The 15,098-nt window shown below is 43.6% G+C and overlaps 1 protein-coding gene across 2 annotated transcripts in view; it reads left to right on the forward strand.

Moving 5' to 3' along the window:
* Window positions 1–15,098, forward strand: part of TNFAIP8 (TNF alpha induced protein 8) — a 123,044-nt gene that overhangs the window by 59,875 nt on the left and 48,071 nt on the right. Inside the window, exon 1 of one of the 2 annotated variants that reach the window (XM_019628407.1) lies at window positions 790–1,243. The exons of the other annotated variant lie outside the window; for it this stretch is intronic. Coding sequence (XP_019483952.1) covers window positions 1,231–1,243 — 13 coding nt within the window. The 5' untranslated portion in view covers window positions 790–1,230. Of the gene's footprint in view, window positions 1–789; window positions 1,244–15,098 lie in introns of those variants that run through there. 2 annotated transcript variants of the gene reach the window in all.

Genomic DNA, 15,098 nt, shown 5'->3' on the forward strand with positions numbered 1-15,098 from the left:
AAGAGCGCAATGATGGTGCCAACTTGGGCCAGTGAAGCAACGTCCTCCACAACTAGACTGAAGAACAAAACGACAGCAACTTGTCAGTTCCCCTTTCCCCAATTCCCCAGCACTGTTCCCATCCCCCCAATTCCCCAATAAAAATCTAAAAAAAAAAAAAAATAAAATAAAATAAAGACAACTGTGACTAGGTACCCAGAAAGTGTTACCAAGAAAGCTCCAGTGAGGTGCCCTAGGGGTTAAAAAAAGACACTGAGATCCTACATAATTGATGGGGATCTTCAGGAAAAAGTTTCATGGAGGCGGTGCCCTTGAAGTGTACCACGGGGAACTGGCAGAATCTAATGCGGTGCGGATGCATAAGGGAAAGATTTGTGTGTGGTGATGATTGTTAAAACCCAGGTGAATAAATAAGCTTCTAAAGGACTATTAGATAGTGTATATGTATCTATCTGTGTGCAGGTGTGTGTTGTGTCTGCCTGGATACAGTCACATGTACATTCTTTACCAAAACCTTATATCTCTTCAAAAGAAAAGAATAATGATTTTAAGTAGCAACATTGCCCAAACTCTTCTCTAGTTCTCCTGAGAACAAGAACACCTTTAAGCGGTACTTACTATTAATAGACATTCATGTTTATACTGGCCAGGTAAGAATGAGGTGTTTTTTGATTTTCTTTTTTTCCGGGCATCTGTGATTGGGGCTTGGGGCTGCTCCCTTTTTTTTTTTTTTAAGCATCTGCTCCTCTTTCCTAGCGTGTTGAAACATTAGCCTTCCTGTTTCTGCTTGATTTTGAAAATACCTCCTGTTCGCCTATCACAGGTAATCCCTGTGTTTCTGTGTAGCCGTCATTTACAGGTAGTAAGTGTAGGCAGCAACCAGTCCATTCCCACTGGGACGTGGGGACCTCTCTGGATTCACAATTAGAGGCTACATGATGCATTCCACTGCAGGTGACGAAACCCAGCTCCCAGAATAACAAGCAAGACAACTTTTAAAGTGACTGTTGTTGACCAGTGTCTCCTGTGCATTCGTTTGGTAAGGTTATGGTGGATTTTTCAAAAGGATGGTATAAATTCTTCCAAATTATTCTTGGGGAAGACTGCCTCTTCCTGAAGGTGATACATATGCCATAGAATACATCCCAACAGGGTGGCTGTGTATGTTCCTCCAGCCTGTGTGACTCTGCCAAGACTCTGTGAAGCTGTCCCGACTGATACAGGGAGAAAATGCCGAAACTAGGTGAGTTAAGATGGCCCTCAGACCAGCTTGGATGTAATGTCCATGGCGGAATGTTCAGATGACTAAGTAATATGGCGTTGCTGTCTACAAGGGAATGACTTCTGGTCACTCTTTAAAGTGGTTCTATTCAACAAATCAGTGCTTTTCTTTTGGTATGACTCTGGGTGTGGAGAACCGGTGTTAAGCTGAGGGAGGTTTGAGTATTATGGGTGGAAAAAAAATGGCACCTGAAGTTTGCATATAGACAGTTTCATTTGTAGACTGATGAAAGCTTCAAATGTTTCAGAAATGGGGCTTTGAAAAGATTGGGGAGCTTTTTCACTTAAAGTTTCTCCTTTTTACAATTTTTATGTGTTTTTTAACTCTTAAGACATCTCTGATTCCCAGGAGTCTGGTAGTGGTGGTAACACCACGTGTGGCCTGCAAACACGAGAGTGTTTATTTCTGTTCTCCCATTGTGTAGATGTTTGTCAAAATATCCCTCCTAGGATTTCCTCTAACAGCTAGTAAGCAACTTTGTCCTATATATAAGCTCTCTTTTACTTTTCAGATACACCTTAGGTTTGTTTTCAGCCATACTTAATGCTTCTACAAGTCGACTTAATTTTATTTTTAAGGTAAATTGGGAAAGTTTTTGAGGATTGAAATAAAGAGAGCATTTTAAATAACCCTTAAAGTTACATTGGTATTTACACACTTTTGTTCAAGTTTATGTGCAATATTTGTTGAAGTTTATCGAACGATTTTTTGCTCAAAACGTTTTCTGGAGCTGAAACTGTATACTAGAAAGGAACTATAAACTGGAAGACATAGGTGGGTGTCAATGTATCTAGTTTCTAGGCTCGCTAATTGAATGCTTGGCAGCCAATGCTGTTTCCTAGAGCCCTGGCTACTTCGGTTATATGGAATGTGATCACTGGCACATCATTTATGGTAAACGTACATTTGCCTACCAGATGCCCAGAGCTGTGCCTGTTATTCTCTGTCAACTTTCTTTATATATGTATGTAGGCACATTCTATCTAACATATAAAAATGGTTATGTGTCTGCGACTGTATATAGTGGCATATGTACAGTTGGGATCAGAGCCAGGTTTGGTTGGGAAAATTTTGTGGAACAAGTGAGCTTTGGGTAGAGTTCCAGAGGGCGGGTAAGTAACCCACTTTGGCAGAAAGAAGAATGATACATAAAGCTTCCAAGGCTGGAGTGATTTAAGTCAAATGCATTCATGAGTAAGCATGAGCCATTTAAGAGCAAATTATAAATACTGGTTGGAAATAGTCAGGCTAAAAGTGAAGAGGAGACAGAGGGATAAATGTAGAAGAGAACAGGAGTGGAGTGTGGGAGCTTCCCAAGTCTGTGTTGCTGGTGAATTTCACCCTTGGATCACAGCAGCCGCTGACCATGTTGCCATCTAGTGGAAATGGCCCAGCTGCACATGGGAACATCACCACTGCTTCTCACTTCAGGCTAATGTAATAGTGTCGTATCTTGGCAGTAGGGAAGCTTATTCCTCTTTTCCACGGGGATTTTAGATGAAGAATTAGAGAAAGGAGGTGGCTGTAACTATGCTCTACAAAATGATATTAATTTTGCCATAGAAAATGGAGCTGAATACGTGTGCGTGTGTAATATATACAGAGGGTGCCAAAAAAATGTGTATACATTTTAAGAAAGGAGAACTGTATTAAAATTGTAATACTCAATATATACTGATAACAAAAGATGACTACAAGTCACGTCTGACTTCTGCTGTTACAAGAGGTGCTCAAAGTGGTTGCCATCAGCGTCCAGACTCTTCTGATTACGGTGAAGTACTGCTTGAGCAACATTGACCAAAGTGTCCACTTGTATACATTTTTTGGCACCCCCCAGTATTTATTAACTCCAGAGAATTTCCCATAGGAATATATTTAGCAGCTATAAAGAATTTTCCACAGACAACATTTGGAGGCGATGGTATTGCTGAGTGCAGGGTGTACACGGACGGCCCTTCGGCCCAGGGCACGGAACATGCAGGAAGCAGACCCTGAGGAGTTCTGCAGCAGAGGGAAAGCCGACCACATCTGGCCCTGGGCTGGCTTGTTGTTTCATGTGGTTACAGAGTCCATCCTGGGACAGTGGTGACGGAAGAGAGCCCTTCGACCATCTATACCACAGCCCACAGATCTCAGAGCTAGAAGACACTGTAGAAAGCTGTGCTCTTCCAGCCCTCCCGTTGACCCATCCATGCATGCATCCTTTCAGCAAAGCTTACTGAAGTCCTGTCATATACCAGGCACTCTTCCAGGCACCAGGTATATACCAGTGAAGAAAGCAGACAGAAATCCCTGCCTTTGGAGAGCCAACCTTCTAGTGGGGGAGACAGACAATAAACAAAACAAATAAGTAACATATGTAGTAGGTGGAGTACTAGCGTATAAAGTGATAGGAGGAAAAGCACTTCTTTTTTTAAACTGTTAAGGGGAATAAGGATTGTTGTGTGTGTATGGTGGGGAGGGTTTGCAATTATGTATCTTCGCTGAGAATGTGCTGTTAGACTCACCTGAAGGATATGAGGAAGCTAGACCTGTGAATATCCTAGGGAAGAACATTCCAGACAGAGGGCTAGCATAAGCATATGCAAAGGCCCTGAGGTGGGAATGGGTGTGATGTTCCAGAAACAGCCAAGGTGTTGATCATGGGGGAGATGAGCCAGAGAACTGGTGAGGGGCCAGAAGAGGTGTCGCCTTGTGGACAATTGTAATGAATTTGATTTTTGCTGCACATGAGACGAGAAGCCATTTGATCCAGTTGAATCTTCTCATTTTACAAATGAAATTTAGGACAAAGAAATTGAGTCAGGTGTTCATGGTTATTCAGCGTCATCGTGCCAGAGCTGGGATGAGAACCTGCCTCCTGACCCCAGCATTCTTCCCGCCACCCTGCCTTCCCTGGATGGGATGTGTGACCACATAGGCCCAGATGTCCCAAGTATGGTGGTCCGAGAGGAAGCCAAGTGGGCTCCTCCGGGAGCTATCAGAGCATGGTTCATCTTGGTGGTCCCCCCAGTGTGTCCTACCACCTAGAGAGGCCCCATGGCACATGCAGGAAAGGATCAGGCCTCGTAGAGGAGTCCCCTGCCAAATACTGCCTTCCTTTGTTTTTGGTATGGGATAAATCCTTTGGATTTTCCCAGTGGTCAAACCCAGGAATCTACAATCTCGCAAAGCCTCCCCATGTTCATTTTTAAGTCACTTATATATAGTTAACATAAGATGAGAGTGGCTGCTTGATATTAAATGCAGCTTGATCTGGAATATTTTTCGGCCAACATTCTGTTTTCTTGCTTCACTGTGGGCCAGTTCAAGCTTTTTTTTTTTTTTTTCTTCACTTCCATCTCCCTTAGATCTTATGACTGTTGTTCTCTGGACATAGGCCAAATCCTTTAATCTCAATTTCTGATGAAGGTCAGACCAGTGCCAAGTATAGAGGAAAATGACTTTGAGCTGTCGCCTGTGTCATCTCCTCTCCTTTAATCACTCATGGCTTGTATCCTGTGGACGAAGTAACACAAGGTATTTGCACAAGGTCATCCCATCTTGTGGAGAGAACTGATGCATCCTGGATCTTCCTCCTTCTTTCCCTTTTTCCTGAAGCAAATTTCCCATTATAGTTAGTGTGAGATTTACACCATATCTTATTTTGCATTTATATTTGTTTATATAGTCATTCCTTCCTTCCTTCCTTCCTTCCTTCCTTCCTTCCTTCCTTCCTTCCTTCCTTCTCTCTTTCTTCCTCCCTCCCTCTCCTTTCTTTTCTTTTCTTTTCTTTTCTTTTGCCAGCCAAGGTAATTTCATATGTTTGTTTGTGTACATTGTCTACTAATGAGCTTTGAAATCCCACTACCTCAAACCATTACAGTTTAGCATCAGTTTGCATCCTTTGGCATCAGTATGTCCATCAGTAGTTGGTTGTTTGTCTACCCCTGGAGCATGAGGGCAAAGACCCCTGTGGTCCTTCGCTTGGTGGTCTCAGAAGAGTGCTCCTGGGTGAGCTCTCCTAACTGGCTTTGATGAGTACCTCAGAAGGACTTCATGCTGGAGGAAATCCCATTAGCAAAACTCAGCACAACGCAGTAAATGAAGAAACACAGGTATTTGTGTGGGGGCTGTCATGAGCAGTAAGTAGGACTTCAGAAAACTGGACCAGAAACATTTCTAGCTTATGGGCAACTATTTGCCGCATGTGGGTGATGGAGAATGAGAATGTGCAGTTAAAGGTGCCTGCAAAGACAGCCTAATTTCTTCAGCTTCCAGGAAGCCATTCTGTTGGAAGTCAGTGTTTCAGATATGAGACTGCTGAGAGGAAGTGCAGAAATGCAATGAGCTGTGTGCTGTGTACCTTGTTAAAAGCAGTCTCAGGTGGACTTGAGCACATCCTAAGGCAAAAGTCCGGTCTGACCTCAGCAGACCAGTGCTTTCCATTGTCGATTTGCCCCTTCTCTGCCAACAACTAAATAAGTTCCTACCCTTTACCAATGTGTCCCTGAACGCCTCACCACACCCTGGGCTTCTGGGACAAACCCCAGGCCAGGCCGGACCTGGCTTCTGGCTCCAGATTGGGACCTGGATGGTGGCGCAGCACCATGCTGGGAGTGGAGGAGGAAGCTTAGGGACCCAGGTCCCACCTTTCAGGCTCTCCGCCCCATCTGTACTACTGAGGGTCTCAGCATCCCCTCCTGCTCGCTCCCTTGCCCCCTGGGGTCTCTGCTCTCAGCCACTACTGCCATCAGGTAGCAAGACCTGGCCGTGCAGGGGAGGGGGCTTTCCAGGCTGCGTTCTGGCTGTTGTAAGGCAGCAAGCTTGAGGAACTGGAGGAGAATGGGCTGGACATGTGATAAAGTCAGTAGCAATATCAGCAGCCCTCAGGCACACTCCTCATTAGCTGCCCAGAATATTCTATCAGTTATGGCTTTTAATATGCAAGAAAGAGAAATCCAGTGTAGACTGGCTCATACAAAAGAGAATTTTTTTTTAGCTTACATAACTACAGTGAGATTCGATGTAGCAGTTAGTTCAGTGATGGCAATAGCCCATTTTCTTTCCTGTCTGCCTTCTGTGGTTGAGTTGCATACGCAGCTAGCTTTTCTCACGGTGGTGAAACGTCTGCAGCAATTCTAACTTCATATCCGCAACACACTGTCCAGAGGGAGAGAGAACTGGCTTCTGGTGGCTCTGTCACAGGAGTTAGTGGCCTTTTCCAGAAGCCGTCAGCAAATTTCTGATGTATCATTGACTCACATTGAGCCATGTGCCTAATTGTAAACCAGTTTATTGGCTGTGGAATGTGCTGTGTTCATTGGCTTAGGCTTAGATTGCGTAAACCAGTCTCTATGGCGAGGGGGATGGGATTACTATGACTGAGTTGAAATGGTCAGAGCTGAACCTGAGAGCTGAGGGTGGGGGTGGGGTCTTAATTTCCCCCTCAAAAAGCACGTTGCTACACAAGGAGGGGGAATGGACGTGATGTCAAGTCGGCCGCGATGTCTACCACATGGGCTGCTTTTTCACTGTGTTTTTTTTTCTCTGTGGCTTCTTATTTGGTGACTGGCATGGTAAAATACAGTGAATGGAGCCCTGCTATTGGATTACCACCCCGCCTCAATGACAAATGACAGATGCTATCAGGGAGAGAACAAGGACAGAGACTCCATGAACCACAACAGCACTGCTGATCAGAAAGGGCAATTCTCCAAGGTTGACAAAGCATCGCCAGGGCGCCACAGACCTGGTCTGGTCAGCACTGGACTATGAGAATAAGAACTAGAGAAAACAGGCAGCCTTCAGCTTATGGTAATTCTAAGTCCTCACAAAACACTGAAGTCCAATATAATTTTTCTTTTAAAACAGCATAATAAGGCCATATGTTCCTGTAAAGAATACCCTTACCTTTTATAGTTGTGAGCTTAATTGCCATATTTGATTATTTTATTTATTTTCATTGCTGTTCCTGGGCTCTGGATAATGTAAAGACTTCAAACCTGCACACAAATAAACAAAAGAGAGTAATCATCCGTAGAGAGTTTTATTTCATTTCCTCCAGATGAGGCTTTCAGGAGAATGACTGTCTAGGGCAGGGGAAGGGACTGGGGCAACACTCGCAGAGCTCTTAGAGGGTGAAACACGTGGTGATGCAGAGAAAAACACCATTTTTGTGATGAGTACGTTGGAGCAGAAACGGTACCAGCTTATCTTTGGAGATGAGATTCATGGCTGGAGTACAGGATTCCAGACTCCGCAGCCTTGTCTCCAGCCAGTCAGCACTCCCTGCTGCGTGCCTGAGGGCAACATATGCATGGAGGACCACCAGGGCAGAGGAGCCCTGTGTTATCAGTAGGCTCTGACGGACACCCTAATGATGACCTTGAGTGACCTAGACTCTCCACGTGTGTCACAGAAATCAAGTTCAGGAATCCTGGGCTAGGCTGCAGGAGGACATGGGTGCCTAATGACATGCTGTGTCCTGGGGGCTGCGGTGCTGGTTGTAGAGAGGACACCCCGTCAGTTGGAGGTCTTGGACATCTAAGTTCTAGTCCCTGTTAAGACACTTGTATGACAAGCCTCTGACCATGTCCTGTCAACTTGCTGGGCCTAATTTCTCATTTGTGAACAAGTCTGAGGCGTGAGGAGATTGAATGAGTGGACCTCTAAAGCTTCCTTTAGAGACTGCAGAATGTGATAGGAAGTGTCATGAGGAGCTGAGATGGGGTTGAGGTAGGTCCTTAAATCCCCTATGCCAGGACATACAGCCTGACAGGCAATGGCGTAGTGTCTCTATTGCATGCCACCGGTGTCTTAAATAGCTGTCAACTGGCTTGACTGGCTGAGGGCTGAGGTGAGTTGCTTGAGCTGAGTGTTGATGGTTGGGCACTCCAGGCACTGCAGTATATCCACAGCTCACTGAATAGCAGGGTTGTTTCCTTTGCTAAGCCCAGTTTGGATATTGGTTGCCAGACTTGGGTTCTGTGACATTCAGATGTAAAGGATCTTATGGGAGCGATATACACGAGGCGAGATCAGATGGTGACTTGCGGCCGATAGTTCTGTTAAAAAGTGGTTTCAGAGCCACAGTCACATAGCTTCTCCTGGGACTGGTGAGCCCCACTGGTGTCTTCAGTCTCCTCTTTTGTTAAGAGTCTGATATCACTGTTGTGGTTTATCGTTTTTTAGGGATCCTATTGCTCAATAACCTATTCTGAGACGGTTAACCCCAGAGCTCTGCCTAAGTAGGAGAGAGGTTATTTGTTCATTTTTAATATTACTATAAACCAGTGTTCCCAAACTCCTATGCCTACACAAAGCAGGCCAGAAATATGAACTTGTGAGTGGCGCTTTGTGTAAAAAATGGGAAGTCGAGAGGCCTGTGGCCAGCTTGCAGAGAACAGGTCTCATCTAAAGGCATTGAAGTTAAGGTGAAAAACGAAACTTATCTGGCCCGAGAAAACACTCTTTGCTGGAGTCACACCTAAGGCTTAGGTGTGTGATTCTTGGGCTATTAACCACCTAAGTTCAGCTATCATTGATATGTTTGCTCAGTTTCAGAGACGCCAGAGTTTATGAATGTGAGCCTCTTGTAATTTTGCTTTTATAGTAGCTTTTCGTTTTTTAGTTTTTTACCACTGACTATTGCTGGAATGGGTGGTAAAAACCATAATTTTTAAACCACAAATTGGAACTACTTCAAAAGAAATAATGTCCTCATGAAAATCATTTCTTTGGTCCATGGTTTTCGGAGGCTGGATCAATTTAGAGAAGCAGAGATGGAAATCTCTATCAAAAGAGTTGTGAGTATTTTACATCATTTAAAAAAATTTGCATCACTAAAGATAAGGAACCCCAAGCATCTGAAACGCATATTTCTGCCCTGCAGGTTGTCTGCTGAGTATATTCACATCTTTTTGTCTTTTCTTGGTGTTAGGCAGGTGTGGGGTTAGTGACCCCAGTGGAATTGGGCGTGAAACAAGCTTGAGTTCACTGTTTTTCCAACCAACCGTCCAACTCACCCTACACTCTTAACTATGGCATCCCTGCTTCCACCTGGGGTGCGCTGTGAATGAACAAAGAAATGAGTGAAGTCATTCACTCTTAGATGGTAGTCATCCATAAGCCTTTTCTCCAAGGGACACTTGTGTTTTTAAAAGAACCGGATGGTAGAACAGAAAATAGGGCAAAGTTTAGCCTAAAGTGCTCCCTCTCTAATGAGAGTATTTCCTGTGTGCAAAGAGGATAATTTGATGCTTGGGAGCCTCCCAGATTAACACCTTGTGTTGCCCTGTTTCAGGTAAGACCCGCTGGACTAGCACCAGCCACTGAGCATGGAGCGGGGTTCAGCGTTATTCTTTTTTATTTACATTATTCAAACTCATGTCAGAGTCCATGCAAATTCTTGCAAATGTGCTTTTGTAAGAGATTGATGGCACCCAGTTTCCCTGCGTCTGGTGTTGGCTCGTTGGGAGGGTTATCGAATTTCAGTATACCTTCAGCAAAGCCACGCAATTCAAGCTGTGCTAAAATTGTGTTCTTTAGTTAGTGCTTTCTCCTCAGAGTGCTCTCTCTAGTATTCCTTTTGGTGAGACTTCGGAAGTGAATAATCCGCCAATCCTTTCTCTGCTTCCTTAACATCAGTTTCTACTGCAGCCCCTTGCGATTTGGCTTCTATCTCTACTCATGTTACTAAACTGTCTTTTTCGAAGCTCCCCAGTGGCCCCTGATCATCCTATCTGTTGGTCTGCTCCTTAGCCTTTCTTTCTGACTGGTTATTCTTCACCTGCGGCCCATTGCACATGCTGTTAACACTACCTGGAACCATTCTTCCTTCTTTTCTCCCTGACCTCCTCTTCCTTGGCTAATTCCTGACCCTCGAGTCTTAGCTTACGCATCACTTCTTTCAGGAAGCCTTCTCTGATGACTTCCTTCCCCAGGCCTGATTTAGATACTTGTCTTAGGAGCTTTCATAGCACTCCATACATTTCTGCTGTTGCACTTATACTATATTTGAATTAGTGTCCTCCCTACTTCCCCACTGTACTATAGACTGTGAGGGCAGGTACCATGCTTGTTTTAGCTACACCATTTGCCTTGTACCTGTCCATAGTCAATACTCAATAAATGTTCGCAAAATGAAGAACTACATAAATGAAGATGACATCTGAACAGTGACATCTACAGCTTCCTCTAGAGCAGACAGTTAACCCCTGGTTTCCTCCATCAACCTTTGGTTCTTCCTGGGTCCCTTGGGCGTCCAGTTAGAAGATGTAGAAGGGTTGTTAGATGCTGTTAATAAAAAGTGATATCTGGCCCTGAGGAAGAAGATGGCTGTCAGGAAATCTGGGCCATTGGCGTTTAGCCACTTCGTGACCAGGGAGTAATTTCTGCATTGTTTATATTAAACAAGTGATGGCTACCTGTTGATGAACCCAATGGAGAGGATGAGTTCTAAGGGCTCTGACTACTGACAGAGTTGGAAACATGTTGTTCAGGGGACCTGGCAAATGGGTAGTAATGATTTCATCATCCTCATGGAGAAAGAACTTAAATATACCTGACTGGCAACTGTAGCAAAACCTAGACTAAGAGTTACAGGAACTGACAAGTATTGTGTAGATATAAAACCATGTAGACAGAACTGTACTTTCTGGGCCATTTAAGGAATTTCCAAGGTAATTTTAACTCCATGCAGTTTCACTTTCATGATCTTAGAACCGAATGTCCCTCCTCTCACCTCTGAAAACATGATTCTGCTATACTAAGGACGTTATATCTGTTCTGTAGTTCTGAGTATTGGGACAGGCCTTCTAGAGCATTTAGGAAGATGAGATGTCTCGATCCCATGCATCCTCTTGTCTGTTAAAATTGGGTTGAAATCTTTGACTGAGTGTAACAACAAAGAAAAAGGACAACTTTATTAGGCAGGGTTTAGTGAACACAAGTATGTTCATATATATATCACATACACACACACACACACACACACAGAATAGTGTGACTAACAACAGTGGTTTAGTTTGTCAAAATAAAAAACCAAGTATGTTCCATAGCCTTCGTTTGGTGAAGAGGAGATAGTCTATGCAACCTGTTTTAGAAATATTCTCATCAAAAACTTTATAGAAGCAGCAGCGCTCCCTTGAAGAGCCCCGGGTATATGGGAACTCGGTGTGGCAGAAGAGGCTCCAGCACATGCCCACAATGGTTGTCTTGCTGAAACCTCAGCCTCAGATATGTGAAGTGGAACTCCTTGTCTTCACTTCTCCTTTTCTATTAATGTCCGGCTCCCTCTTATCCAAATCAGCCCGGCTCAGAGCCGTTGTGTTAGTGGTGCCATCTTACCTCGCTTATTGCTCTCCATCCCTCTTGGAACGTATGTGACGCTTGCCTTGAAATATAATTACTGTGTTCTGCTCAATCAGAGACACCATAGTAGAGAAAAAAGCAACATGGAATGAGGTCAAAGGACCCATGTTCTAGCCCCAGTTCATACTCAGTCCAAGCTAAGTGACCTTGGGCCAGCCATTTAGTTTCTCTGAGGATCTTTTTCCTCACCAGAAACAACTGGAGCCAATAATACCTAAGATTCCTTCCTTATGCGATCATTATGAGGATCGATGGCAATGTCTGTGGCCACACTTCCAGAGCTAGAAAATACTACCTTGCTGAGATAGAGCATGGGTGGAGATATGTTCTGTAATGTGTCTAGCATAATATCTAGCACGTAGTAGGTGCTTGAGGAATTATACTTATTGCTGACAATATTAAGATAGCTTAATTTAAACACATGAGTTGTTTGGTTCTACTCTGGGTTGCTGGTTCAGAATCTGGGATATTTCCTCTGGCTCAGATAATAGGATATTTGGGACAATCAAGGTGCTACCTTTTTATATTCACAGGTTAATTGCTTCCATTAAGAAAACAGATGACAAATTAATTATCTTTGTGTAATGATGGCTCCCAGAGTGGCTTTAGAAAACATACCATGTTGTAAATACAAACAGCTTCTGAGGGGAAGCTTACTCCCAAGGGACTTGCTTAGCAGAATGTTTATCGCCTGAGAGAAGTTCATGCCTTAAGTAAAGAAGCGTCTGGAATTCCCATCTGGGATTTATTAGTATATATAACATATTCAGGTGGCCCAGTGCCGGATGTTAGTCCTTAATGTAAAGGAAACAAAGTCCCCACTTTGAGGACAGTGAGGTTGCTGCTCTTTTCAAGAAGGCAGCTGCTGCTGGTACCTTCCTGGCCCTGGAAATTCCAAAATGTGAAATGGAATTGTGTTTAATTCATCTAATGGTTGCTAGGACAGCTGTGGTAGGGTTGATGGGTGGCCCCACAAAGGTTGCCTCCACAAAGACCGTGTTCCCCGAAAATAAGACCTAACTAGAAACCAAGCCCTAGCATGCTTGTAATATAAGCCCTACCCCAAACATAAGCTCCAGTTAAGATCGTCAGCCAGACATGACTGTTTGAATAAATATAGGTTTTTGTACATGAATAAATGAATAAATGTAGATTGTTGGAGCAAAAATTAATATAAGACCTGGTCTTCTTTTCGGGGAAACATGGGATAAGCACATTCCATTATTCGAAACCTAGACTCCAGTGGCTTCTTCCGGGGATGGTTGCATTCGCTCAGCGCTCTCTGTGTGAAGATGCGAAAGGAAGTCCACCCATTCTCTGCATGTTGTAAAACAGAAGGGTTGCAGCTGTCAGAACTATTTTCTTCTTGGCTTTTTTTTCTGATAGATTTTCTGGTAAACCTGGTAGATTTATGGATTAGTGCAGATGACGAGTCTCATTTCTTCAGATGAGATGCAAATTTTCTTTTCTTGTTTTCTTTCTTTAAAGATAGCAAATACTTACGTACATAGTTCCTTGTAACATACTTTTCGGGTAAGGGCAAATGAAGCTCCTTCTTATATGTGGTCATACTCCAGTATCATGAAATGACTAAATGATTATTTCATTAGTTATATAGTGCCGTCCAAGTGTCCAGCATGTGTACTGCTGCTCTCTAGAAGGGGAAAAGAACCCCACTTGTATTTGAAATAGCTTACAAATCTGCCTCAGAAGACAACCCAGCATCAGGAAGAGCAACTTTAAGTATAGTAGAAGCTCACTGTGGAAGTGAAAGCTCCTTCGGCTTCATGGAGGAGAACTGAGGCCTGAGCAAGGCTCTGGACGGGGTAGAAAAAGGGTGTAACAGCAGACAAAGTAGATCACCAGCAGCTGCCCACACAGTGTGGCTGCCCAAGGGAGGTTTGTTGAAAGTGATTTTCAGTTAAGGAAAACACGTGTCAACGTTTCTGAATGATCCCTTGCTTTTCAAGTCATTCGTATCCACACATGGGGATGCCCATTTGTGATTTTTCCATCCGTAGCATCCTTCATGCTCACTTGCATTGCCCTTGTTTTCTTTGGGAGAGACAGGTGGGTGTTTCAGCTGGCATCCTGGGTGCCTCGCCCACAGCCTGCTTATCTCTTTATCTCTGCTGCCTACATGGGTGCAGGGACCGAGGTCCCCAATAGGTGTGACGGGCATGAATTATTGTAGTTCTAGCCTTGGTGGGCATTTGAATCTTCAACCCATGTTCTCATGTAAGGGACTATGTGTCGGTCTGTGCCTTCAGGGATAAGGATACCCCTAGACAGGGTGAATCCAAGGAACTGTCCAAGCAGACAGGTCCTAATGGCAGCTGACACATGTAGAGTGGAGCAGAGGTTCCCCAATGTTCTTCACTCCTGGTGCCCTAGTGCCTCTTTAATTTGTTCATGTTATTTCTAGGACAAAAGAAATACCTAACAGTTTCATTTGTGAAGGGCTTAGGTCCAAATGACTTATTATTTATGTATTAATAACTTTGTAGCCATGTAAAAAATAATCAAAAGATTAAAAATAATGTTTTTATTTCATTCTTCACCACAATAACTTCCTCATGGAATGGGTGCATCTGTTGGGCCTTGCGTTTTTCAGTCAGTATCCAATCGGGACAGACCACATGATAATTTGGGCGGGCAGTTTACTATAAAGAAAGATTAACTAGCAAAACAGGATGGTCGCTCCTTAAAACATTAAAAATTGAATCACTATATGATCTAGCAATTCCACTTCTGGGTATGTACCCAGAAGAACCAAGAGCAGGAACTTGAACAGGTATTTGTACACACGTTTATAGCAGCATTCTTTGCAATAGCTAAAAGGTGGAAACAACCCAAGTGTCTATTGACGGATGGATGGACAAACAAAACGTGGTATATACGTACAATGGAAAATCATTCAGCCTTAAAAAGGACACAGATCCTGACACATGCTACAACATGGATGAGCCTTGAGCGCAGTATGCTAACTGAAATAAGCCAGTTACACAAGAGAAACTACTCTGTAATTCCACATATATGGGGTACCTACGGTAGTCAAATTCAGAGCCAGAAAGTCGAATGGTGGTTGCCAGGAACTGAAGGGAAGGGAGAATGGGGAGTTCGTGTTTAATGGGTGCAAAGTTTCAGTTTCACAAGATGAAAAGAAGTGCATGGTGGTAAGAGTTTCACAACAGTGTAAATGCACTGAACCGCACACTTGAAAATGTTTAAGATGGTAAATTTTTTGTGATGTGTATTTTACCACAATTAACGATAATAACAATAAAGAAAACAAGCTATTAAAAAAAGAGAGAGAAGAAATACGAATCTTGATGAGGACTGGCTGTTAGGAAGTAAAGAACAGAGGAATAACAAATACAAGGAGCAGCCACGTCCATTGAGTTTGAGATAGAGCTCCAGGCACGAGCCTCTCTCTCTTCCACTCCAGACCTTGCTACAGAGA

This window comes from Hipposideros armiger, unplaced genomic scaffold, assembly GCF_001890085.2.
Source record: "Hipposideros armiger isolate ML-2016 unplaced genomic scaffold, ASM189008v1 scaffold_787, whole genome shotgun sequence".
NCBI classification, from domain to species: Eukaryota; Metazoa; Chordata; class Mammalia; order Chiroptera; family Hipposideridae; genus Hipposideros; species Hipposideros armiger.